Source organism: Aquarana catesbeiana, linkage group LG02 (genome assembly GCF_042186555.1).
Source record: "Aquarana catesbeiana isolate 2022-GZ linkage group LG02, ASM4218655v1, whole genome shotgun sequence".
Taxonomy (NCBI): domain Eukaryota; kingdom Metazoa; phylum Chordata; class Amphibia; order Anura; family Ranidae; genus Aquarana; species Aquarana catesbeiana.
In genome coordinates this window covers 667,706,348-667,733,988 of record NC_133325.1, presented here as the reverse complement: position 1 = coordinate 667,733,988, position 27,641 = coordinate 667,706,348, and the positions used below count along the sequence as shown (strand labels likewise).

At 42.3% G+C, this 27,641-nt stretch overlaps 1 protein-coding gene across 6 annotated transcripts in view; it reads right to left on the bottom strand.

Annotated features, from left to right (window-relative positions):
- The window catches only part of MYO1C (myosin IC), a 333,223-nt gene that overhangs the window by 142,543 nt on the left and 163,039 nt on the right, over positions 1-27,641 (bottom strand). For all 6 annotated transcript variants that reach the window (XM_073616641.1, XM_073616644.1, XM_073616642.1 and 3 more), the window contains exons 2-3: positions 21,263-21,418; positions 8,917-9,032 (exon numbers count right to left, since the gene is read on the bottom strand). In XM_073616641.1, coding sequence (XP_073472742.1) covers positions 8,917-9,032; positions 21,263-21,418 — 272 coding nt within the window. The remainder of the gene's footprint in view (positions 1-8,916; positions 9,033-21,262; positions 21,419-27,641) is intronic.

Below are 27,641 nucleotides of genomic sequence, written 5' to 3'. Positions count from 1 at the left end.
TCAGGTTAGGGGGCCTATAGCATACTCCCAGTATTATTTTCCCCTTAGCTTCATCCCTTTGGAGCTCTACCCATAAAGGATTCCACCTCCTCTCTAGCTCCCTCAGTGATGTCATCTCTCACATTCACTTGTACATTATTCTTGATATATAGGCATACCCCTCCCCCTTTTTTACCCTCTCTATCCTTGCAGTATAGGGTATACCCTTGAATGTTTGCCAGCCAATCATGAGAGCTGTTGAACCAGTTCTCTGAAATTCCCACAAAATCCAAATCCTCCTCGTACAACAGTATCTCTAGTTCACCCATCTTGTCCGCCATGCTCCTGGCATTGGTGAACATGCCACATAGTTTAGACCGGTCGCATATTGTCCTCGTATTGGGCATTTCGAGATTGCAACTAGGACTTGCTACTATACTCACCTTGTGAGTTTGTGCTTTGGTTAACCTACCACTAATGCCCCCAATACTACCCTCTGGAATATCTTCCGCGCTGGCTATCTCTGCCTCTGGACCCCCCCCCCCCCCCCCCCAATCTCCTAGTTTAAAAACCCCTCTAACTTTTTGGCCATCTTCATTCACAGCAGATCTGCACCCTCCTCATTTAGGTGCAGTCCGTCCCTTCTATAGTACCGGTTACCGACTGAGAAGTCGGCCCAGTCCTCCAGGAACCCAAACCCCTCCTTACTACACCAGCTCTTCAGCCACTTGTTTACTTCCCTATTCTCCCTCTGCCTTTCTGTAACGTTAGCTGTAGAAAGCTGTAGCTGTGGAGTGTTTTTTTAAGCATTTTTTGTTCTTTTTTTTTTAAGTTGTAGTATTTTTATCAAAACTATACTCCCATAAAAATGATAAAAATGTAGTTTGGGTGCAGTGTACATGACCGCGCAATTGTCATTCAAACTGCGACAGCACCTGAAAGCTGAAAATTGGTCTGGGCAGGAAGGTGTATAAGTGCCGTGTATTGAAGTGGTTAATATAAATTCTGTTTTAAGCCACACTTAGAGGCTCTTTTTGCGCTGGGTTGTTTATTTTTCACAGCTTGAGGGCCCATTCACACTATGAATCGCGCAGGAATGCACTGTGCGTTCCTTGGTGATTCACATGCGATCTGGGTGCAGTGTAATTTCAGACCATTCATTTCAAATGGGCTGAAATCACATCGCACCACACTGAAAGTAGTGCATGCACTGCAACTAGATTGCATGGTACATCTGTACCATGTGAACCGGTGTGGGCAAACACACTGCAATTGCAACCTGCGTTTGGGGTGTCCTGAACTTTGCATTGATACCCACTGTAGATTGCAAGGGCAGGCCATTTTGAATGCAGTTCTGGAAACACGCAGGGACTGCGTTCCAATATGAACGTGCCCTGAGAGAGTTCTGCTTCACAGGACTGTTTCACAGTTTTAGGGCGATTCACACTAGAAAGTGGTGCAGGGAAAGCCACGTTCCCATTCGACGTCCTGCACCACATTCTAGTTGCACTGCCCTTGCGATCTGCTGCGGGTGTCAGTGCAAAATTAATGACACCCAAAGGCAGTGCATTTTCCCGCACCTGATTGCATGTTTCAAAAGTACCAAGTGATCCGGTTGGCGTGTATTTCAAAAAGTAGTGCATGCACTACTTTTGATGCGGTGCAATTTCAGCTCATTCAAAATGATTGGGCTGAAATCGCACTGCACAGAACAGCATATGAATCACACAGGATTGCACATCGTTCCAGTGAGATTCACATGCAGTTTCTAGCGTTAGCCACTTCCCGACCGCCGCACGACTATGTAAGTCCTAAGTTGGAACGGGGATATCGTTGTTATGGCAGCAGTTAGCTGCCATAACCCCGGTATCCCCGTTTTCGTGCGGCGGCCGGCTTTCAGATAAAAGTGGTCCCTGCGGCGGATTCGCCGCGAGATCACTTATCGGTGGCGGGAGAGGGCCCCCTCCCGCCGCGATCCGGTGCCCTCCGCCGCTTACCGGAGCCGTCGGTAGCGGCGGAGGCGATCGCGTCCTGTTCTCTGGTGTGTCTGGAGACGAGTGAGGCCAAGATGGCGCTCACTCGTCTCCATGACACTGCTGGGCGGAAGCGACGTCAAAACGTCACTTCCGTCCACGCCTCTTAAAAGGCATATTTTTTCAAATGTCATTTTTCTAAATGACTTTTTTTTTTTTTTATTGCATTTTAGTGTAAATATGAGATCTGAGGTCTTTTTGACCCCAGATCTCATATTTAAGAGGTCCTGCCATGCTTTTTTCCTATTACAAGGGATGTTTACATTCCTTGTAATAGGAATAAAAGTGACACAATTTTTTTTTTTTTTTAAACAGTGTAAAAATTACTAAAATATTGTAAAATAAATAATAAAAATAAAAATTTTTAAAACCCCCCTGTCCCGACGAGCTCGCGCGCAGAAGCGAACGCATACGCGAGTAGCGCCCGCATATGAAAACGGTGGTCAAACCACACATGTGAGATATCACAGCGACCGGTAGAGCAAGAGCAATAATTCTAGCCCTAGACCTCCTCTATAGCGCAAAATATGCAACCTGTAGAATTTTTTAAACGTCGCCTATGGAGATTTTTGAGGGTAAAAGTTTGACGCCATTCCACGAGCGGGCGCAATTTTCAAGCATGACATGTTGGGTATCAATTTACTTGGCGTAACATTATATTTCACAATATAAAAAAAATTGGGATAACTTTAGTTGTTTTATTTTTTTATTCAAAATACTGAATTTTTTCCAAAAAAAGTGCGCTTATAAGACCGCTGCGCAAATACGGTGCAAAAAAAAGTATTGCAATGACCGCCATTGTATTCTCTAGGGTGTTAGAAGAAAAACTATATATAATGTTTGGGGGTTCTAAGTAATTTTCTAGCAGAAAAACCTGTTTTAAACATGTAAACACCTAAAATCCAAAACGAGGCTGGTCCTTAAGTGGTTAAAGGGTCCTTGAACACAGGCAAGCTGAATTTACCCAAGTTGATCAATCAATATAACCAGCCGGTCAGGTTTTACATGCAATAATTACAGTCTTCTACTGGTGGGATCGGCTTCCCCTGCCCGGAGAACATAATGGCTCAGTGGGAGAGAACCCCCCTGTCAATACCCCTGGTTGCAGGAAAGAAATTTGCTCCTTTTATGGTGGGCCTCAGCATCACATCAGTATCTCTGCCTTCATAAGATGAATCTCCACCAACCTATAATGAGAATCCACTTATTGTGAGAAAAGAAAAACAAAAAAAATCAATCTGGAAATCAGTTATATAGACTGCAGGGTTCCACCTGATACAGTTATGTTGAAACTGACAAATGCTTTCTAGTAACTTAGTACTTCTTTTCTTCTAAAATCACATTTATCACAGGGTTATAACAAATATAGAAAACGTCTAGGATGACCCATCACAAACAGGAAAAATTATATTTCACAACTATCAACCCACAGCACCAACAACTTGTGCTAAAAACAAAGGAACTAAAACCATTACGAGTTACTTTTGGTCTTTTAGTTCCTAAAACACATACCTTTTTACAAAGTAACATTTAGGGCAGGTTCACACCAGAAATCACACAGGAACGCACTGTGCGGTTCACATGCATTCTGAATGGGCTGAAATTGCGCTGCATAAGAAGTAGCACATATACTACTTTCACATTGCATGGTACTTCTGTACCACTCAATCCGGTAAGGGCAAACTTCCTGCGTTTGGGGTGCCATTAACCTAATAATGACACCCGCTGCAGATTGTAACTGCAGTGTGTTTTAAACACAGAAGGATCGCTGCGTTCTTGTGTGAACTAGAACAAAGCAAAGGAAGCAGGCGTACCAGCCTCGTGCAATAACATAAAAACTCTTTACTGAATACATAAATGAAACCAATGCAAATGTATGAGACATAGTGCATATGTCAGTCCCGTAACAGGAATCATGTCCATCCATAGGGGGCAGCCTATTTGCAGCTCGCTTGCAGATTTGCACCCCAGATGGCCTCCCCTATTAGTAGCACTGACAAGATGTTTCATTATTTTATATTGGTGTCAACTGGCCCTTTCCATGAACTGCACCTAGTCCATGATTCATGTTGGTTCCTAATTGTATACTGAAAGTATTCGCTACTATTGTAATGGTTTTGCGCATTGGGCCCATGAAAAGCTGAATGCGACATCCATTTTATTCATGTCTCAGCTCATCTCAGCCATGTTGTCATGTGAAGGGCATAAGCACAGTGACCTTTTCCGCTCTCCCCCTTCCTCCTCCTTTCTGTTCATACAATGCACAACCCTTAAAGCCTAGTACACACGAATAGTTTTTTTTCGTTCAACCCAGCAAGGCTGAATGAAAAAAACCTGACAGCTCCGGAGGAGCTGCCGTACTAACGATTCAATGTCAAGTACAGCGATCTCTCCTGCTGTGCTAATGAGTTCTGAACACTACGGTCAGTGTTCTCAGCCATTGGCTGAGATCGCTGATCGGGAGCTGATCGGCAGTAGGGCTGAAACAACTAATCGACTAAGTTGATAATAATCGATAATGAAAACCGTTGAGAACGATTTTCATTATCAATTAGTTGTTCCATCGATTAGTTGGTCTGCTTACAGCATGCACCTTCCTCCCTACCCGTCCGAGTGTTCTTTCTACAATCACATCTGTACAAGCCGCTGTATACCTTTCTCATATCGCCGCTTGTGTGACATGGCCTGGCAGCCTCTCTCCTCCTCGCTGACATCAGTGAGCGATTCTCAGCTCCACTGGCTTTGTTGTTGAGAGAGGACAGAAGCAGCCGGTCATGTGAGTGCCGAGCTGCAATATAAATAAGGTATAGAGCAGCTAACTTTTTAATCTAAAACTGGTAAAACATTCACATTGGTGTTTCTCCCCCCCCCCACCCCGGGAGGGGGATAGTGCACCGTCATTGGTGTCCCCGGGTGGGGTTGGGGTAGGGGGTAATAGTGCCCCGTCGAGGCAGAGCCTCACCTGCCATGAACAAAAATTTGGGGTTCCTACAACCTATGGTTTCGGAGATATGGGGCTCCTTGCGCAGCCTGTCCAAAGTTACATACAGAGCAGACAGTTTAAAAACAAGCTGGCACACACCGTTTACAGCTGGCAGAGGATGAGCTCACAGTGCCTCTCCTCACTTCTTGTCAGAGGCACTGAGCTCAATGGACAGCTTGGAGTCTTGAACCAATGGTAAAGTACCATTGGCCCAAGCGGTCCAAAAAAGAAAAAAATGCTGCAGTGGAGGCACACCTCTCACTGCAGTGTCATAGAGGGGGGCAAGTGTCCAAAGGACACATGCTCCCTTCCAGCCCTCTTCACTTAAAAAAAAAAAAAAAAAAAAAGAACATGTGTTTATGGGTATAAGATTTACCCACAATCCCATGTTTTTCCTCACACAGTTAGGAGGGAGAATGAGAATCTGCTGCTGTTGAAAAGGCACTGTTAAATCATATATTTATATGCCATGTCATAACATAATTAGTCATTTACTGTGAAATTACTGGTTGGAAGTTATAACTTCAAACTTCAGTCATTTGAGATATATATCTATAGATATCTATATCTATCTATCTATCTATCTATCTATCTATCTATATATATATATTTTATTTATTTTTTTCCCCCAGACACCAAGAACAATAAATTGGTCGTAACTTTTTATGTGACAGTATTTGCGCAGCAATTTTTCAGATGCTGTTTTTTTTTTTAGGGGAAAGAAACTATTTCATGATGAAAAAAAAACAAAAAAAAAAAAACTGTAAAGTTAGCCTGATTTTTCTGTATAATGTGAAAAATTATGTTACGTCAACTAGATACCAAACATGTCAAGCTCTAAAATTGCGTGACATGTTTGGTGCCATTCCAAATGTCAGTACTTAAAAATCTCCATAGGAGACGCTGTAAAATTTTATTACAGGTTACATGTTTAGAGTTACGTATGTAACCTGTGTGTATCTGGCTCTGATACTAGCCAGTGCCTCACCAGTCACTGACCTCACGTTCCTGGAATACACATATTGGTCTCATGAGAATCCATCATCCCAGTATATGTTATGGACATTTTTACCTCCCTCCAGCTAATTTGTAGTGTTTTGAGCCCAAACATCGTTAATCTAGAAGTAGCGAAGCAGAACCAGCCCCAATTCATCCCTTAGGCGAACTGGGCATCTGAGACCTAACATATATGTAGTCATTTCGAGGCCAATTTCGTGCTGGACAATATTATGCACTTTAGTCTGTAAGCAGTAGGTATGCAGAGACATAAATACGTATGGAAAACTATATCTGAGACGTAATCATAAACACACGACACCCCCATGGCCACTCCTCAGCCACTTAATTGGTCAGATGACCAATAAAACCAGATTGTCTCTGACAATAACCCAGTGATATCAGAGAAAAAGAAGGCTGCTCCTGAAGGTGACAGGTCTTGTTAACATCAACCCAAGGAACACCTAACAGGGCTTGTGAGAGCCACTGTACAGTTTTTGCTTATTCGCTGGACTCTGCTGAAACCAGGATTTGCACATAATCTTACTCTAACTCCTTTTTATCTCTCCGTTTTATTGGCTCTTTATTGCTTCCTAACACCCTTTTTACGTAAATATTTTATTTGTATAATTTTCTTGCCTTTTCATTGAACTGTATTTTGAAAACTGTGTAATTGTCTAAGGCTTTTAATGCAAACTAAAATAATTTCTGTCTCTTGAAGAGCGCTACTGTAGATAAATCTCCAAATATACCTGCCTGTGGTGACAGTGTGTGTGCAGATGTTTATTTTAACCGCTTGCCGCCCGCCGGCTGTCATGTGACGGCCAGGCGGCGCGGCTCTCGTTCTGGGAGGGCGTCATATGACACCCTCGCCTTCCCTGCCCACCAGGGGGGCACGCATCGCCCGTGGCAACCGCGCGCACCCACCGTGTCACTGGGCACCCGATGCGCGTGCCCGGTGGCCGTGATGTCCACCGGGCACCCCTGACTGCCCGGTAACACGGCAGGACCGTGGATCTGTGTGTGTAAACACACAGATCCACGTCCTGTCAGAGGAGAGGAGACCAATGTGTGTTCTCATTATAGAGAAACACCGATCGGTCTCCTCCCCTTGTGAGTCCCCTCCCCCTTCAGTTAGAATCACTCTCTAGGAACATAATTAACCCCTCAATCACCCCTAGTGTTAACCCCTTTCCTACCAGTCACATTTATACAGTAATCAGTGCATTTTTATAGCACGGATCGCTGAATAAATGTGAATAATCCCAAAAATGTGCAAAAGTGTCAGATATGTCCGCCACAATATCACCGCCACAATATCGCAGTCACAATATCGCAGTCACAATAAAAATCGCAGATTGCCACCATTACTAGTAAAGAAAAAAAAAATAATAAAAATGCTATAAATCTATCCCCTATTTTGTAGACGCTATAACTTTTGCGCAAACCAATATACGCTTATTGCAATTTTTTTTACCAAATATGTAGAAGAATACATATCGGCCTAAACTGTGGAAAAAATTTGTTTACAAAAAAAAATTGGATATTATAGCAAAAAGTAAAAAATATTGTAGTTTTTTTTTGGGTACAATGTTGTATGACCGCGCAATTGTCATTCAAAGTGTGACAGCGCTGAAAGCTGAAAAATGCCATGGGCAGGAAGGGGGTGAAAGTGCACTGTATTGAGATGGTTAAAATAATAATTGTATTGCTAATCTTGTGGAAGTTCTGACTCTTCAGTAAAAGTCGGTGGAGGCAATTAAAGTGTTAACTGCATAATTCACTTAACCCGGAGACAATTGCTCTCAGGCTGCTGGCACCTAGATTGTGGCCCCGCGAGCTGGAAAATCTTTTGTGCAGGGTGCAGCTGAGAGTGGCATTGACCAGTCCTTTGTCACGAGTTGGTGAGAAGGGCAGGGGTCTGACATTCACATTCCTCACAACCATCTCTAAATGTAGTATGTACTCTTAATGACTACATACTAAAATTACTTTGTCCTAATATCTCTAACAAGAGGGCCAACAAAACAAAACACAGTTCAAAGTCAAACTCAAAAACACGTCAAATAAGGAACTTGGGTCCAGAAAGAGCACAGTATGCATTGTAGGATCTAGCTCAGTTTGCTAGAAATGGAGCCCCAGAAAATAAGAAATGTGTCATCAATATTAACAGCCAGTATTAACGTAATCCAAGGCAAAGCAACAGACTGAGCAAGACTGAGGGACATCTTACAATGCCAGTATTTTTTGGCAAGAGAGAATTACTCTTTTTTTGTATATTTGGTTTGATAAGGAGACATGAAGCAGTGTTTTTTTTCTGGGAACTAAAAAATACATGCTATATATAAATGCACAAATTATTGGTGCTTTAGGTCCACTGTTGCCCAACAACCAGAAAATAGTTCAGAAACACTGGTCAAAAATAACACACAGAAAAGTTGCGGCATGAAAGGAATAGGCCAACCCATAACGGAAAAGAAATCTTTCCATATTTCCAGGGCAGAACAGAAAAAAAGTAGCCTATAACAGGGGGGAAAAATCCACTGGCACCAAACTCTGGAATTCTTATTTTGAACAGTTTGGTTTTAAAGACTAATATAACTTCTTGGGATAAAAGAAACTTGATATCATGCACATGTACTCGTTCATACTGCACTAAAAGCATAAACATTGAACTTCAGTAAAGCCTTTTCTTAATCTTGAGTAAGGATTCGAAAATCTGTCAGTAGCATGCATCACCAGAACAGAAATTAAGATAAATAAAATATATTATTACAGAATTACAGGTACTTTTATAGCACTGTCAATTTACACAGCACTTTACATATATTATGTACATTCACATCAGTCCCTGCCCTTAAGGAGCTTACAATCTAAGAATGAAGAACAGATTTTTGGATTTTATAACAAGTGACAATTACTTACATATGAGGAGACACTTCATAGAAACTAACTCCACGATATCTCTCCATGTGTTGCTTGCTGTAAATCTCTAACTCTTTGTAAGGATTGACAGATACCAAGACTGACCCAATGTACGTCTGTAGAGAAAATGTGACCAGGTCAGACAAAATATTACTTGAGTAGCTTGCCTTAGTACAGATTTTTTTTTACTTTATTACAGGTACTCTTATAGCGCCATCAATTTACAAGCAATGTACACATATATATATTGAACATCCACATCAATCCCTGCCCTCAAGCTTACAATCTAGGGTCCCTAACTCACATTCCTACAGAGATTAGGGCCAATATAGACAGGAGCCAATTAACCTACCAGCATGTCTTTGCAGTGAAAGAAACCAGAGTACCTGGAGGAAAGCCAGGCAGACACAGGGGGAACATGCAAATTCCAGACAGGTAGTGCCGTAACTATATATACACACACAGCATCTCACAAAAGTGAGCTCACATTTTGGTAAATATTATATCTTTTCATGTGACAACACTGAGGAAATGACACTTTGCTACAATGTAAAGTAGTGAGTGTACAGCTTGTATAACAGTGCAAATTTGCTGTCCCTTCAAAACAACAACACACAGCCATGAATGCCTAAACCGCTGGCAACAAAAGTGAGTACACCCCTAAAGGCTCGTACACACCATCGGAAAATCAGGCAAACATTTTCATCCAAAGAATCGGTTCCAGGGAAAAAAAAAAAAAAAAAAATCGGAAAAACGTTTGACCCGATTTTCTTATAGTGTGTACCCCACTTAAAGTGGCGTTCAACCCACTTTTACAACTCTTCAGCATCCCTCACTAAACTGTGCACTGTAAACGAATTGGATATTTTTAATTTTTTTTTTCTCAGCACCTACTGTATATCTGCTGTATTGATTTTTCACTTCCTCCTTCCTGGCCGTGGCCCATCGCATCATTTCCTGTTTGCAATGCCTTCTGGGAAGGGGCAGCAACTTCCTCTGACACTGCCGTTGCTATGGAAACCTGACCTGAAACCTATTACACTGCTTGTGCTGCACTGAGCATGTGTGAGATCTGCAAGCATGAGATCCAGGAAGAAATACAGTCTGGCTTCAGATGCCCACACTTAAGATGGCCACGGCCTGCTGTAAGTTTATAAAATAACAAACTACTGCTATAAACTAACAAAACAGACCTTAGTTTACAGACTAACTATACTAGAATACATTAAGCTTGTGTATTATAGGGGTATTTTTATTTAAAAAGTATAATTTCGGCCAGAACACCACTTTAAGTAAAAATGTCCAAATTGGGCCCAAAGTGTCAAATTTTTTTTGTGGCCACCATTATTTTCCAGCACTGCCTTAACCCTCTTGGGCATGGAGTTCACCAGAGCATCACAGGTTGCCACTGGAGTCCTCTTCCACTCCTCCATGACAAGATGACGGAGCTGGTGGATGTTAGAGATCTTGCGCTCCTCCACCTCTCGTTTGAGGATGCGCCACAGCTCAATATGGTTTAGGTCTGGAGACATGCTTGGTCAGTCCATCACCTTTACCCTCAGCTTCTTTAGCAAGGCAGTGGTCGTCTTGGAGGTGTGTTTGGAGTCCTTATGTTGGAAAACTGCCCTGTCCCCGAAGGGTGGGGATCATGCTCTGCTTCAGTAGGTCACAGTGCATGTTGGCATTCATGGTTCCCTCAATGAACTGTAGCTCCCCAGTGCTGGCAGCACTCATGCAGCCCCAGACCATTACACTCCCACCACCATGCTTGCCTGAAGGGAAGACACACTTGTCTTTGTACTCCTCACCTGGTGGCCGCGACACACGCTTGACACCATCTAAACCAAATAAGTTTATCTTGGTCTCATCAGACCACAGGACATGGTTCCAGTAATCCATGTGCTTAGCCTGCTTGTCTTCAGCAAACTGTTTGCGGGCATTCTTGTGCATCATCTTAAGAAGAGGCTTCCTTCTGGGACGACAGCCATGCAGACCAATTTGATGCAGTGTGCAGGTTATGGTCTGAGCAATGACAAGCTGACCCCCCCCACCCCTTCAGCCTCTGCAGCAATGCTGGCAGCACTCATATGTCTATTTCCCAAAGACAACCTCTGGATATGACTGAGCACTTGCACTCAACATCTTTGGTCGACCATGGTGAGGCCTGTCCTGTTAAACCACTGTATGGTCTTGGCCACCAAGCTACAGCTCAGTTTCAGGGTCTTGGCAATCTTCTTATAGCCTAGGCCATCTTTATGTAGAGCAAAAAAAAATTTTTCAGATCCTCAGAGCAGAGTTCTTTGCCATGAGGTGCCATGTTGAACTTCCAGTGACCAGTAACGAGTCACCGGTGAGAGAAAATGGCTAATTTGGACCAATTTAGACATTTTCACTTAGGGGTGTACTCACTTTTGTTGCCAATGGTGTGGACATTAATGGCTGTGTGTTGAGCTATTTTGAGGGGACAGCAAATTTACACTGTTATACAAGCTGTACACTCACTACTTTACATTGTAGCAAAGTGCAATTTCCTCAGTGTTGTCACATGAAAAGATATAATAAAATATTTACAAAAATGTTAAGAGGTGTAATCACTTTTGTGAGCTAGTATACACACGTGTGTGTGTGTGTGTGTGTGTGTGTACACTTCATTTTTTCCCATGCAGCTTAGAAAATTAAAATTTAAAAGCATAATGGCTGCACTCCAGTTGAGACATAAATGAGAACTTAACTAAACACCATTTTTAGCTTTAGCATTCAGTTTACTAAGCAAACAGAAGAATATTTAAATAAATAGAGGTCATAAATTACTACTTATTTGTGTGCCTCCATTGATTTTTCCAATGTATAGCATTATTTATAAGCACAGATTATATTACAAGGACAATGCACAATATCATTTTGAAGTGCCCACATCAGCTGAAAAGAACCCTGTTAACTTTGTTGAGGCTTTTTGTTGCCACCACTGTGTGAGGAGATAGAGAGATATATATCTATACATCTCTCTCTATCCACATACATACATATATACACACAGTCATTGTTAAATTCAAATATTGTGAAAACCCTGGTACTGAAGTGCATATAGCCATTGAATTATAAAACGTCAGGAAACAAAATATTGGTTACATATCGTAGGTCATCAGAAGCTGAGAGGCTGAGCGAGCCGCAGGTCCGGCATCTAGGTGGATCCTTATATTAAAGTCGGGATCGCTCCAGAGTCTGGACCAGCTGAGTGATATCAGCCCACAGTGGACTTTATCAGCGGTCAGCTGAATACGAGTCACAAGAGTACAGAATGAAGTGCACTCTAAACCCAAAACAAAGACAAAACAAAATGTAACAGATCAAAGCTTGGATATGGTGGCTGCATGTGTTTTTTTCTGTTTTAATTTTTTTTTTGCCTTTGTTTACACCCGGTGATCGGGCAAAAATATTCTTCCTGTTTTAGGGGTGGCAATTCTTATCTATTGAGGAGCAACAGACACACTCTTGAACAGCAGCATGTTTGGAGAGGGTAGTGTTAAGCCCCATACACACGATAGGACTTTGTACAAACTTTCCCTTGGATTTTTGTACAAAGGGCGTTGGCCAGAAGTTTGTCTTGCATACAGACGACAGGACTTTTCCAGCCAACTTTCACCAAATCACATGGTTTTTCAGCTCTCTACCACCACCCTTTGGTCAACTTCTGTATTTTTGTCTGATATTGTGTCAATCTTGCCACTTTTATTGTCGAGATTGACACCTTGCGAGCCGGGTTCACACTGGTGCGGGGATCCGACTTGGATCCCCGCCAATGCCAGGCACTGTGTTTGGTATGAATCTTGAAGGGGAACTCGCACGCCAAATTTTAAATAAAAAACCAGCATGGGTTTCCCTCCAGGGGCATACCAGGCCCTTAGGTCTGGTATGGATTTTAAGGGAACCCCTACGCCAAAAAAAAAAAAAAAAAAACGGCGTGGGGGTCCCCCCCAAATCCATACCAGACCCTTATCCGAGCACACAGCCCGGCCGGTCAGGAAAGAGGGTGGGGACGAGCGAGTGCCCCCCCCCCCCCCAAGGCCATACCAGGCCGCATGCCCTGGTATGGCATGCGGACCGGTACGGCTCAGGAGGGGGGGGGGGGGGGGGGGGCGCTCGCTCGTCCCCACCACCTTTCCTGACCGGCCGGGCTGCGTGCTCGGATAGGGGTCTGGTATGGATTTTGGGGGGACCCCCACACTGATTTTCGGCGTAGGGGGTTCCCCTTAAGATCCATACCAGACCGAAGGGGAATTCCCTCTCTCGCGCCCGCCGCAGTAGGAAAATGTGTTTTTCCTATTGCAGCCAGTGCGAGATGTACAGTACACTGTCGCCAAGAACCAGCGCGATCGGATCGTGCTGGAAACATTCTCGCGGCTGCATACTGTAGTTTGTACAAAAGTCCGATGCTTTTGTGTACACACGATCGGACTTTGCTCCAGCAGACTTTTGTTGCCGGAAAGTTTGTGCGTTCGCACAGCCAACAAAAGTCCGATGGAAACAGAAAAAGTTTGTCCGATGGAGCGTACACACGGTCGGATGTTGCTCCAAAACAGCTAATTTGCATGTTTGTTGTCAAAAAGCTTGATTGTGTGTACGGCCCTTTAGATGGACTAAGTGACAAACATATTAAAGCTCAAGCTCAACTCCAGCATTTCGTTACAGAAAGTGTAATCCTTTTGGGATAAAGGTTTTAACTAATAAAAACTAAACATTGTATGCACCCAGTCAGTGTTAAATGGTTTGTCTCAGCATAAACTTCCACTTCTGCTGTGCAGCTTGGTCTGTTAAAGGAAGTCGACTCAAGGGGACTAAGAATAAAGTTTGCTTTTGCCTTTAGCACCACTTAAGTAGTCTAACAGAAAAATAGGAGAGCCAATCCATAGGAAATATGCAGAGGACAGCTGCAAATGACAAGATTAAAGCTGACCGTAAACTGATCAAAATTCAGCAGGGACTGGAAGAATTTTAATGTGTGGCTGTCCCCACTCAAAAGAAGTGATTGTTTTATACACTTCAGTTGAAGGGACATGCTGCAAAATTTTCCATCGATTAGCGGCTGCAGCCACTGATCACTGTATTCTGACAAACATTATTTATTTGACCAAAAGGAAGCAAAGAGGTGAAAGACATTATAAACCTCTCTACTTGCACCTTGCGTTTTTCCCTGCACAAAATGTGCATTGATCATGTAGTTTTGTGGTGTCATTTGTTGCTGTGTATGCACAGCTTACAGTAGAGTGAATCTTTATATTCCTTTGTCAGCAATTTGTTTGTATAGAAACATGAGATATGTCACAACATGGGTTAAGCCGGCCATAGGTAGGTTAATCCGATCCTGTCTAAAATTGTCCCTAGTATGTATTAATGTATGTTAGGGACCATAGGTTGTAAGCTCCTTGAGGGAAGGGACTGATGTGAATGTACAATGTATATGTAAAGCGCTGCATAAATTGACAGCGCTATAGAGGTACCTGAAATAAATAAGAAACAAATCCTCCTACAAGTTGTACCCGTTTATCTACAGCCGTCTTACCACTACATCCATTCAAAGTCCAGTATTTACACAAGCTTAGCTTATGCTAAGCTCTAAAAAGCAGGGGGCAGATAGCTGAAGTTACATTAGTGAGGAGCGCTCAGAGCTCATAGGAGGGAAGAGACACCCCCCCTCTCCTTTTACACAGCACACAGGAACAGCGCTGAGGCTCTCAATCAGCTGGCGCTCCTTCCCGTCACCATTTTTCTCTTGGTGTCAGGAAAACTTGTCAGAAGTGACTCATGCTTATAGTAGAGGAACAAGGTCGCAGACAGAAGTGACACTTAGTGCTCTGGAATGAGAGAAGCACACACACTATAGAGACATATGCGCTGTTCATATCGAAGATTTACAACCACATTAAACGGCTCCCATCCACTTTTTAAACACTTATACTAACTACCCTGTAGAAGGAAGCCTATTCTCAGGGCGCTCCTGTTCGATCATGTGATCGACTCACTGTATCCGACTGCAGGGGAGATGAGCGTCAGCCAGCAACGGATGCCCTGTAGCAAGCCTAATAGTGACATCACCACCCAGGTATTCTATTTGTTGTCACCGCTGTCTCCTCTCCCCTGAAGCAGTCTGCTGGGGAGATCATGTGACTGGACCGAAGCGCCCTGAGAATAGGCAAGTATATGCATCTTCCTCCTACAGGGTAGTTGGTATAGAAGTTAGGAGCAGTTTTAGGCATAGTTAGTTCTAGCCCAGACTTCTACCTCTAACTACTGTTGTGGACCTTGAAAATTGTGCTTAGGAAATATGCTGGAGATAGTGGGATAAAAGTGATTTAGGTAGGTTTCACCATTATTTGTGTTTAAATCTTACATGCAGTAAAGCACAGGTATTATATGGTACCTCCAACATTCTTTGGACAAAATGTATTGTATAAAGTTAAGCAATAAAACAGAATTACTGCAGCAAATAACCATATAAATGAGTGGCATAGTTTACAACTTAACCTTACTATAAGTTTGCGCATTTAGAAAGACTTTGGGGTTGCAAACTGCAACACTGGCTTTGGCCAGCATTCAACCAGTGATGGGAGGCGTGATCTCCTTAACCACTTAAAGTGGAGTTCCACCCACTTTTACAACTCTTCAGCATCCCTCACTAAACTGTGCACTGTAAACGAATTGGATATTTTTTTTCTCAGCACCTACTGTATATCTGCTGTATTCATTTTTCACTTCCTCCTCCCTGGCCGTGGCCCATCGCATCATTTCCTGTTTGCAAATGCCTTCTGGGAAGGGGCGGCAACTTCCTCTGACACTGCCGTTGCTATGGAAACCTGACCTGAAACCTATTACACTGCTTGTGCTGCACTGAGCATGTGCGAGATCTGCAAGGATGAGATACAGTCTGGCTTCAGATGCCCACACCTAAGATGGCCACAGCCTGCTGCAAGTTTATAAAATAACAAACTACTGCTATAAACTAACAAAACAAACCTTAGTTTACAGACTAACTTTACTAGAATACATTAAGCTTGTGTATTATAGGGGTATTTTTAATTAAAAAGTATAATTTCGGCCGGAACACCACTTTAAGGACCAGCCTCGTTTTGGAATTTAAGTGTTTACATGTTTAAAACGTTTTTTTTTGCTAGAAAATTACTTAGAACCCCCAATATTATATATTTTTTTTTCTAACACCCTAGAGAATAAAATGACGGTCATTGCAATACTTTTTTTAACACCGTATTTACGCAGCGGTCTTATAAGCGTGCTTTTTTTTGGAAAAAATTCACTTTTTTGAATAAAAAAATAAGACAACAGTAAAGTTAGCCCAATTTTTTTTTATATTGTGAAAGATAATGTTACGCCGAGTAAATTGATACCCAACATGTCACGCTTCAAAATTGCGCCCGCTCGTGGAATGGCGTTAAGCTTTTACCCTCAAAAATCTCCATGGGCGATGTTTAAAAAATTCTACAGGTTGTATGTTTTGCTTTACAGAGGAGGTCTAGGGCTAGAATTATTGCTCTCGCTCTAATGATCGCGGCGATACCTCACATGTGTGGTTTGACCACTGTTGTCATATGCAGGCGTATGCGTTCGCTTCTGCGCACGAGCTCGTCGGGGCGTTTAAAATTTTTTTTTTTCTTATTTTACATGATTTTATTTTTACACTGTTTAAAAAAAAAAATTGTGTCACTTTTATTCCTATTACAAGGAATGTAAACAAAAAGACCTCAGATCTCATATTTACATTAAAATGCAATAAAAAAAAAAAAAAAAGTAATTTAAAAAAATGACATTGAAAAAAATGTGCCTTTAAGATGTATGGGCGGAAGTGACGTAGTGACGCAGTGTTAGAGACAGGTGGGTGCCATCTTCCCCTCACTCGTCTCCATGCACAGCTAGGCAACAGACGCGATCGCCTCCACCGCTGCCGACGGCTCCGGTAAGCAGCGGAGGGCACCGAATCGCGGCGGGGGGCCCTCTCCCGCCACTGATAAAAGTGATCTCGCAGCGAATCCGCCGCAGAGACCACTTTTACCTTGTAGCCGTCCGAAAACGTGGATACCAGGGTTATGACAGCTAGCTGCTGCCATAACAACGATATCCGTCCCCAAAAAAGGGACGTACATCGGAGTGCGACGGTCGGCAAGTGGTTAAAGTGGCTGTAAAGTATCTTTTTTTCTATTAAAACAACAAACATGTTATACTTACCTGCCCTGTGCAGTTGGTTTTGCGCAGAGCAGTCCGAATCCTCCTTTTCTTGGGTCCCTGGCTGGGAGCTCCTGGCCCCTGCTATGGGGGCACCCAAGCCGATTTGCAGATCTGTGTATCTATTTAGACATGAATCTGCAGTCCGGCCCAGCCCCACCTCTCTGATTGGCTGAGTTTGATTGACAGCAGCGGGGCCACTGTCTCAGGCAATCGGGAGGAAGAGTCCTGGACGGCCGAGGGGCTCGTGGACATCTCTGGATAGAGATGGGGCTCGGGTAAGTATTAGGGCGGGCTGGCAGAAGGCTTTTGATCTTAATGAATAGAATGTACTCAGATAAAAAAAAAAAAAAAAACAGTAATATGAAATTGCATCCGCCCCCCACAGTGCCCACAGCTTAAAATTCTTTTTATATTAAAAAACTGCCACTATATATCTTTTTGGATTATCTGTATACCACGGTTACATTATAAACTGCACAGTATCTCCAGTGCTGAGAGTTCAAGAAGGAGGAGATTTCCACTGCAGCCTGTATACACGCCCACATGCTTGATGTCAATATCATGTGACCTGGCCATCTCTGAGAACAAGTAACTGTTCTATCCAGCATAAAAGACACAACTGAGCATGTGCAGGTTGGCTACTCTGCCTGTGTTAGCTGGCCTTCCCCACATGGACAGTGCAGGAGGGGGAGGATCTATGCATACAGGATAAAACAGCCTTTTTACACAATGCAGAGGATTAACCCCTTAAGTTCCACAGTGAGTATAAAAAGCATGCTATGCTGCATAAACAGACCGATTTTACTGTTGTGGGTTTGAGGAAACTGTTGAGGAAAAAAATAAAAAAAAAAAATAAAAAAAAAAAAAAGGTACAAAAAAAATAAAAATCCATGTGTTGTGGCCAATTGTTTGAGACAGAGTTGTCTTTTCGCCTGGAACTCCGCTTTAAATTAATACACAATTGTGTGCATGCTTTAGATCATTAACACAGCATAACCAGAAGATGCTTTAAGTTAGAACATTAAGTGTTTATTAGGTGGTAAGCCGTAGGATAAGAGTGGGGAATTTTGCACACGTGCTCTATTTGTGACATGGTCGTGTCTTGAAATGGTTTACTGGGTTCTTATGCAACAGTTTAATTAAATTTCATTTTGCAACTGTGTGCTGTGATTTTCAGCTGAGTCTGCATCCTACTCACTCTCTGCTCCTCCCAAATGACTCGTTGGCTGAGGACGCGCCTGTCCTAATGGAAAACATGAAGTGTACAGATATCCTCCCAAAGAAAAGACCTTGAGCTCCTACAAACTACTGTATTTGCAGATATTTGAAAGGCTAGGACAGAAAATCAGGGCAAGAAACAGGGCAAAAAAAACCTGCAGTGCGAAGCGTTGCATAGAACAACCAGTGCAGAAATAAATGCCCAAACTGCTGGGGAAAGGGGGTAAATCGCATACAATATCTCTTGCAAACTATATCAGAATGATGCATGTGCATCTTCGTTCACAGCCCCATCCACCACCATAACCCTTATATGCTCAAGTCTCAATCTACATTCTGGTCTTTATATTTGTTTTACATTTCACAGAATATTTCAGCAGCAGTGACAATAATAGTTTGTTGGAAGAGATAGCAGTGTTAAAGTGGTCAGTTTTTTTTTTTTTTTAACAAAAAGCTGCTGAACAAAAAAGAAACAAGCAGCCATGAGCTGGTTTTAACCCCTTCAAGGCCTGAATGTACCAGACATAACTAGAGCGCTTAAAAAGACAAAGTCCCCCTTATAATAATAAATGCACACATTTTTGCAGTTTGAAAAATGTGCATTATTTTTTTTCTCTGGAGCCTGAAGATTGTCGGTGCAATGTGAGGATCCTGCAGAAGCTCAGTATAGCTGTCTGCCTGTACCTCCTGTATGGGCAGACAGTTAATGGAGAGGAGGAACATCAATGAACTAAAGAGTGCTCAGCAGTGCCCTCACAGTTCACTGAGAACTACAAGCTGTCCGACAGGTAGTTCTAGTTCACTCATAGAATGCTGTGAATGAACGATGTGGCCCTGTGGGCAGAGCTCTTTTTAATTTGTGACAGCGGATGAGGGGAGAAGATCCCCACACCCGCTGTCACAGTGGGGGATCAGAGGAGCGCAGGCAGGTGCTCTTTGGTAATATGTTACACCCGAAACACAGATGCAATGTGTTACCATAGGTGAATCTATCCTTTAAAAGCATGTTATTTAGATGTAAGTGCCCCCCTTGCGTAACATCCAAAAGCCCTGAGACTGCTGCTGGGTGCCACCATCTTGCATCTCCCCCAGCAGCTACATATATTGATGTATACAGAGGAGAGGGGGAAGGGTAGAAAAGCTTGGCCAGCACATAAATCATCAGCCATTCCAGAAATAAGAGAAGGCTATGATATGCAAGGAGGGAGGGGACTGTGCTAGACTCATTTTCCCGAATTTTCTAGCAAAGGCACACTGCAAGTTAATATAGAATAATTTATGGAAAGAAAAATATACTGCAAGTATTTAAAAGAGAAGTATGGGTTTCCAAAAAAAATAAATGTATACTCACCTAGTGAATGCAGCATCAATCTCCACAGCCTATGCACTGAGAACAGAGTTTTTAAACCCTGCTGATCACTCAGTTTTCCCACTCCACACTTAGCAGAGAGTGGTGACTGTCAGTCAGCAGCTCTGATCTGCCGCTCCAGTGCTCACTGGAGTGCTGGGCTGTTGTAGAGGGTGGGAGCGGCTTGCTCAGTCTCCCTGAGCTCACCGAGAGGCTGAACCAGCTGCCGGTCCAGGCATCTGGGTGGACCCCGATTATAAAGTCGGGATCGATTCAGCGCCTGACCGGCTGAGCGACGACAATGGACTTTAGCCCGCTATCAGTAGAAAAACAGGCCAGAGGAGTGCAGAAAGAGCTGCACTCCTATGATCCATAGGAGAAGTGGGGCCAAAAAGGTTTTTTGCCCTACTTCTTTAAAATACCTAGATCCTCTCTACTTTTACCTGCAATTTTTTCAATTGATGACAGGTTCTCTTTAAAGCGATTTTCCATAAGCAGCAAATTTCTCTTTCTTAAAGTGGAACTCAATGCAACACTATTTTTTTTATTTCAGCTTCTGTCCTGTCTGTCATCAACTAAGAGGGACACAGAAATAAATTATTTGGTCCAGACAGCACAGCCAGGTCCTGCAATCCCTGACACCTCTCTACAGACTACACTGCAGCTGAACATAAACTAGTGCAGGATACACCACAGCCTGTGACTAAAGATTGGAGAAAAAGCAGCACACTAATGCACTGCTTTGCAAAAGGATACAGGAGGGTGGTATTTAGTATTATGTACTTATAATAGCACTAGTCTTGGCGTGAGAAATGAGTGGAGCCATCATTTGCAGTAATTGATTAACTCAGAAAATAGAGTGGAAATAAAAAAAATGGAAGGGCTATAAGCATTTAGCCAATACTGCTGCATTGCTGTTTTAGGAAAGCTGTGTCTTAGACAGGCAGCATGGAGGTAACTGTGATTAACATTTTACACTTTGCTCTCAATGTCCTTTCCAAAGATACTTCAGGGATCTATGGTTTAGTACCAATGCGTCATTCTAGCATATGAACCTTTGGCTAAGCACACACCCAGGCACATATGTTGCCACATAAATGTTTGTGCCTGTACAGGTAAGAGCCCTGAGCTTGAGGCCACATGGTTAGAAGATCATTTTATGCTCACTCTTCCCCACACTTTTGAAGGAAAAAAAGACTGTTTAAAGTGAATTTTGAGAAGTAAAATGGTTTGCCTGCAGTTCAACTATAGTGAGCTTGTTTGCGAATATCTTTACATGTAAGGGCTCTTCTAGCACCAATATATTACATTCATAAGGTACTTAACTTTTATAGCTTTTTAACATTAGTTAAAGATGACAATTATTGTGCTTAAGGAGGGCAACACCCTTTTCATAACCATTAAACATGCACGTTTCTTATGTACCCTATGACATCACTATACCGTTAATTTAAGTCAACATTTGCAATATCTATATATATCTCGATCTATCTAAATATTTAATTCATAGATGAGCCACACCTATTGCACAGGTCAATAACTTACATATATGAGATTTTCTTTAAATCGCTTCCTCAGGTTTTCTATAAATGCAGCTTCACTGGTGTAGTTTTCCAGCAGGACAAAGTCCTGGACACCAACCCGATCTCGGGCTGTTAAGGCACTCTCCATGGTTATTCGGATCCCGTCGATTGCTGGAGCCTAAAAAGTAAATGAGGATAAAAGGATCAAAAAAATAATAATACTAATAATAATAATAATAATAATTTCTACACTGGTGTTTTATATAAACCAAAAGAGAAGCTAATGTACAGTCCATTACCAAAAGACACAAATTGTCACGTCAAGGCCCTCTTATGTTGCATCATGATGAATGATTACACAGAGCAGAACTGGAGAAACATTGGCCGTATCATGGGAGCAGACCTGCTCAACTGTGATATGTTCAGGAGGTTAAAGTGGTTGTTTAGCCACTCTAATTTAGATCATCCTCTCTGTGTCCCCCTGTGTGTGACTTATCACGTGACCGGCCCAGTCTCTCCTTGTCTGACAGCTGCAGTGGGCAGGGCCGAGATTCTGCTGAAGTCAGGCGGGACGAGAAGAGGAGGAGAGAGCCAGCCCGTCATGTGAGCGCCGATGGGCTCTCTGAATTGAGGTATAAATCAGCATTTTTTATATTAATCACACAAAATATGATAGAAAATAATAATAATTATATATATATATCTATATATATATATATCTATATATATATATATATATAGATATATATATATATAGATATATATATCTATATCTATATCTATATCTATCTCTATATCTACACACACATGGTCATGGCCGAAATTGTTGGCACCTCAGAAATTTTTCGAGAAAATCAAGTATTTCTCACAGAAATGTATTGCAGTAGCACGTTCTGCTCTACACATGTTTATGCCCTTTGTGTGTATTGGAACAAAACAAAAAAGGGAGGGAAAAAAAGCAAATTGGACATAATGTCACACAAAACTCCAAAAATGGGCTGGTCAAAATTCTTAACTTAATATTTGGTTGCACACCCTTTGGAAAAAATAACTGAAATCAGTCGCTTCCTATAACCATCAATAAGCTTCTTACACCTCTCACCCGGAATTTTGGACCACTCTTCCTTTGCAAACTGCTCCAGGTCTCTTATTGGAAAGGCACCTTTTCCCAACAGCAAGTTTAAGATCTCTCCACAGGTGTTCAATGGGATTTAGATCTGGACTCATTGCTGGCCACTTTAGAACTCTCCAGCGCTTTGTTGCCATCCATTTCTGTGTGTTTCTGCTAGAAGATCCAAGATCTTGGACCCAAATCCAGCTGACACTGGGCTCTACAGTGCGACATAAATTCCTTTGGTAATCCTCAGACTTCATGATGCCTTGCACACATTCAAGGCACCCAGTGCCAGAGGCAGAAAAACAACCCCAAAACATCATTGAACCTCCACCATATTTCACTGTAGGTACTCTGTTCTTTTCTTTGTAGGCCTCATTCCATTTTCGGTAAACAGTAGAATGATGTGCTTTACCAAAAAGCCCTATCTTGGTCTCATCTGTCCACAAGAAGTTTTCCCATAAGGATTTTGGCTTACTCAAGTACATTTTGGCAAACTGTAGTCTTGCTTTTTTATGTCTGTGTCAGCAGTGGGGTCCTCCTGGGTCTCCTGCCATAGCGCATCATTTTATTTAAAAGTTGACGGATAGTTTGTGCTGACACTGATGCTCCCTGAGCCTGCAGGACAGCTTGAATTTCTTTGGAACATTGTTTGGGGCTGCTTATCCACCATCCGGACTATCCTGCGTTGCAACCTTTCATCAATTTTTCTCTTCCGTCCACGCCTAGAGAGATTAGCTACAGTGCCATGGGTTGCAAACTTCTTGATAATGTTGCACACTGTGGACAAAGGCAAATCTAGATCTCTGGAGATGGACTTGTAACCTTGAGATTGTTAATATTTTTCCACAATTTTGGTTCTCAAGTCCTCAGACATTTCTCTTCTCCTCTTTCTGTTGTCCATGCTTAGTGTGGCATACACAGACACACAATGCAAAGACTAAGTGAACTTCTCTCCTTTTTATCTGCTTTCAGGTGTGATTTTTATATTGCCCACACCTGTTACTTGCCCCAGGTGAGTTTAAAGGAGCATCACATGCTTGAAACAATCTTATTTATCCACAAATTTGAAAGGGTGCCAAGAATTTTGACCAGCCCATTTTTGGAATTGTGTAACATTATGTCCAATTTGCTTTTTTTCCTCCCTTTTTGTTTTGTTCCAATACACACAGAGGGAATAAACATGTGTATAGCGAACGTGTTACTGTAAATACTTTTCTGTGAGAAATACTTGATTTTCTGGAAAAATTTCTGGGGTGCCAACAATTTCGGCCATGACTCATATGATAAATAGATATAGATAGATATATCTCTATCTCTATCTATATCTATATCTATTCTCTATCTATCTATATCTATCATAAGTTTACATACACTGGCAGGATTTATGGTTTCTTGGCCATTTTTCAGAGAATATGAACACAAAAGCATTTTTCATTCATGGTTAGTGTTTGACTGAAGCCATTTATGAACAAATCAACTGTGTTTACTCTTTTTAAAATCATAATCACAGGAAAAACTACCCAAATGACCTTGATCAAAAGTTTACATACCCTGGTGATTTTGGTCTGATAACATGCACACAAGTTGACACAAAGGGGGTTGAATGACTATTAAAGGTAACCATCCTCTGTTTGCTTGTAATTAGTGTGTGTATAAAAGGTCAATGAGTTTCTGGACTCCTGACAGACCCTTGCATCTTTCATCCAGTGCTGCACTGGATGTTTCTGGATTCTGGGGAAAGCAAAAGAATTGTCAAAGGATCTCTGGAAAAGGTAGTTAAACTGTATAAAACAGGAAAGGGATATAAAAGGATCTCCAAGGAATTGAGAATGTAAAAATCAGCAGTGTTCAAACTCTAATCAAGAAGTGGAAAATGAGGGGTTCTGTTGAAACCAAACCATGGTCAGGTAGACCAACTAAAATTTCAGCCACAACTGCCAGGAAAATTGTTAGGGATGCAAAGAAAAACCCACAAATAACTTCAGGTGAAATACAGGACTCTCTGAAAACATGTGGTGTGGCTGTTTCGAGACACACAATAAGGAGGCACCTGAAGAAAGATGGGCTGCATGGTCGAGTCGCCAGATGAAAGCCATTACTACGCAAATGCCACAAAGTATCCCGCTTACAATACACCAAACAGCACAGAGACAAGCCTCAAACCTTCTGGCAAAGCCATTTGGAGTGATGAGATCAAAATTGAGCTTTTTGGCCACAACCATAAATTCTACATTTGAAGAGGAGTCAACAAGCCCTATGATGAAAGGTACACCACTCCTACTGTGAAACACGGAGGTGGAGCTCTGATGTTTTGGAGATGTGTGAGCTACAAAGCCACAGGAAATGTGGTCAAAATTGATGGCAAGATGAATGCAGTAAGTTATCAAAAAATACTGGACGAACATTTGCATTCATCAGCCAAGAACCTGCGCATAGGACATACTTGGACATTGTAACATGACAATGATCCAAAACACAAGGCCAAGTCGACCTGTCATTGGTTAAAGCAGAATAACGTGAAAGCTCTGGAGTGGCCATCTCAGTCTCCTGACCTCAATATCATTCTGGGGAGATCTCAAACGTGCAGTTCATGCAAGACAGCTCAAGAATTTACAGGCACTGGAGGCTTTTTGCAAAGAGGAATGGGCAGCTTTACCATCTGAGAAGAGCCTCATCCACAAATACCACAAAAGACTTCAAGCTGTCACTGATGTTAAAGCGGGCAATACACTGCATGAGGAACTGGGGTATGTAAACTTTTGATCAGGGTCTTTTGGGTAGTTTCTGTGCTCATTATGATTTAAAAAAAGAGTAAACACAGTTGATAATAAATGGCTTCAGCCAAACACGAACCATGAGTGAAAGAAAATGTTGTGTTTTATCATTCATATAATCCGAAAAAATGGCCAAGAAATCAAATTCTGCCAAGGTATTTAAAGTACACACACACATATACATACATAATGTATCTCACAAACGCGAGTACACCCCCCATTTTTGTAAGTATTTTATTATATCTATTCATGTGACAGCACTGAAGAAATTACACTTTGCTACAATGTACAGTAGTGAGTGTACAGCTTGTACAGAGGTAAATTTGCTGTCCCTTCAAACTCACACAGCCATTAATGTCTAAACAGCTAGCAAGTGAGTACACCCCTAAGTGAAAATGTCCAAATTGGGACCAATTAGCCATTTTACCTCCCCAGTGTCATGTGGCTCGTTAGTGTTACAAGGTCTCAGGTGTGAATGGGGAGGTGGTGTGTGAATTTGGAGTTATCGCTCTCACTCTTATACTGGTCACTGTAAGTTCAACATGGCACCTCATGGCAAAGAACTCTCTGAGGATCTGAAAAAAAATAACTGTTGCTCTACATAAAGATGTCCTAGGCTATAAGAAGATTGCCAAGACCCTGAAACTGCGCTGCAGCATGGTGGCCAAGAAAATACAGCAGCTTAACAGGACAGGTTACACTCAGAACAGGCCTCGCCATGGTTGACCAAAGAAGTTGAGTGTACGTGCTCAGCGTCATATCCAGAGGTTGTCTTTGGGAAATAGACGTACGAGTGTTGCCAGCAATGCTGCAAAGGTTAAACGGGTGGAGGGTCGGCAATGTCAGTTTAGACCAGGGGTCTCAAACTGGTGGCCCTCCAGCTGTTGCGAAACTACAGGTCCCATCATGCCACTGCCTGTGGGAGTCATGCTTGTAACTGTCAGCCTTGCACTGCATCATGGGACTTGTAGTTTTGCAACAGCTGTAGGGCCACCAGTTTGAAATCCCTGGTTTAGACCATACACCGCACAATGCATCAAATTGGTCTGTATGGCTGTTGTCTCAGAAGGAAGCCTCTTCTAAAGATGATGCACAAGAAAGCCCGCAAACAGTTTGCTGAAGACAAGCAGACTAAGGACATGAAGACCATGTCCTGTGGTCTGATGAGACCAAGATAAACTTATTTGGTTCTGATGGAGTCAAGCATGTGTGGCCGCAGCCAGGTGAGGACTACAAAGACAAGTGTGTCTTGCCTACAGTCAAGCATGGTGGTGGGAGTGTCATGGTCTGGGGCTGCACGAGTGCTTTCAGGCACTGGGGAGCTACAGTTCATTGAGGTAACCATGAATGCCAACATGTACTGTGACATACTGAAGCAGAGCATGATCCCTCTCCCTTCGGAGACTGGGCCACAGGGCAGTAATCGACCGCAAACACACCTCCAAGATGACCACTGCCTAGAGCTGCACAATTAATGGTTAAAAAAATCGTGATCTCGATACACACACCCCCCCCCCATTCATATAAACAAGTAGAGAGACTTTATCTGTTCACTCAGCTGTCAAAAGAAAGCATCCAGGCAGTCTGCCAAGTCTTTAACTTGAAACATTGTAACTAAGCTTCCTTCTTAGATCAAAGGGATAGAACTTTTGTGTAAATAAATAATCCAGGCAGTCTGCCAAGTTTTCAACAAACTGTAAATGCAGGAAGTTTAACCACTTAAATTCAGATTTTTTTTTCTTAAGTTAAAATCAATATTTTTTGCTAGAAAATTACTTGGAACCCCCAAACATTATATATATTTTAGCAGAGAACCTACCTAGGGAATAAAATGGCAGTTGCTGCAATATTTTATGTCACACTGTATTTGCCCAGTGGTCTTTCAAATGCAATTTTTTGGGAAAAAATACACTTCAATGAATAAAAAACAAAACAAAACAGTAAAGTTAGCCCAATTTTTTTTGTTTTAATGTGAAAGATGATGTTACGCCATGAGAATCGTGATCTATCTTCTAAGCAAAAAAATCATGATTCTCATTTTAGCCAGAATCGTGCAGCTCTACCACTGCCTTTCTAAAAGAAGCTGAGGGTAAAGGTGATGGGCTGGACAAGGATGTTTTCAGACCTAAACCCTATTGACCATCTGTGGGGCATCCTCAAAACGGAAGGTGGAGGAGCGCAAGGTCTCCAACATCCACCGGCTCCGTGATGTCGTCATGGAGGAGTGGAAGAGGACTCCAGTGGCAACCTGTGAAGCTCTGGTGAACTCCATGCCCAAGAGGGTTAGTTAAGGCAGTGCTGAAAAAAATGGAGGCCACACTAAATAGTGACACTTTGGGCCCAATTTGGAAATTTTCACGTAGGGGTGTACTCACTTTTGTTGCCAGAGCGGTTTAGACAATAATGGCTGTGTGTTAGGTTATTTTGAGGGGACAACAAATTTTCACTGTTCTACAAGCTGTACACTCACTACTTTACATTGAAGCAAAGTGTCATTTCTTCAGTGTTGT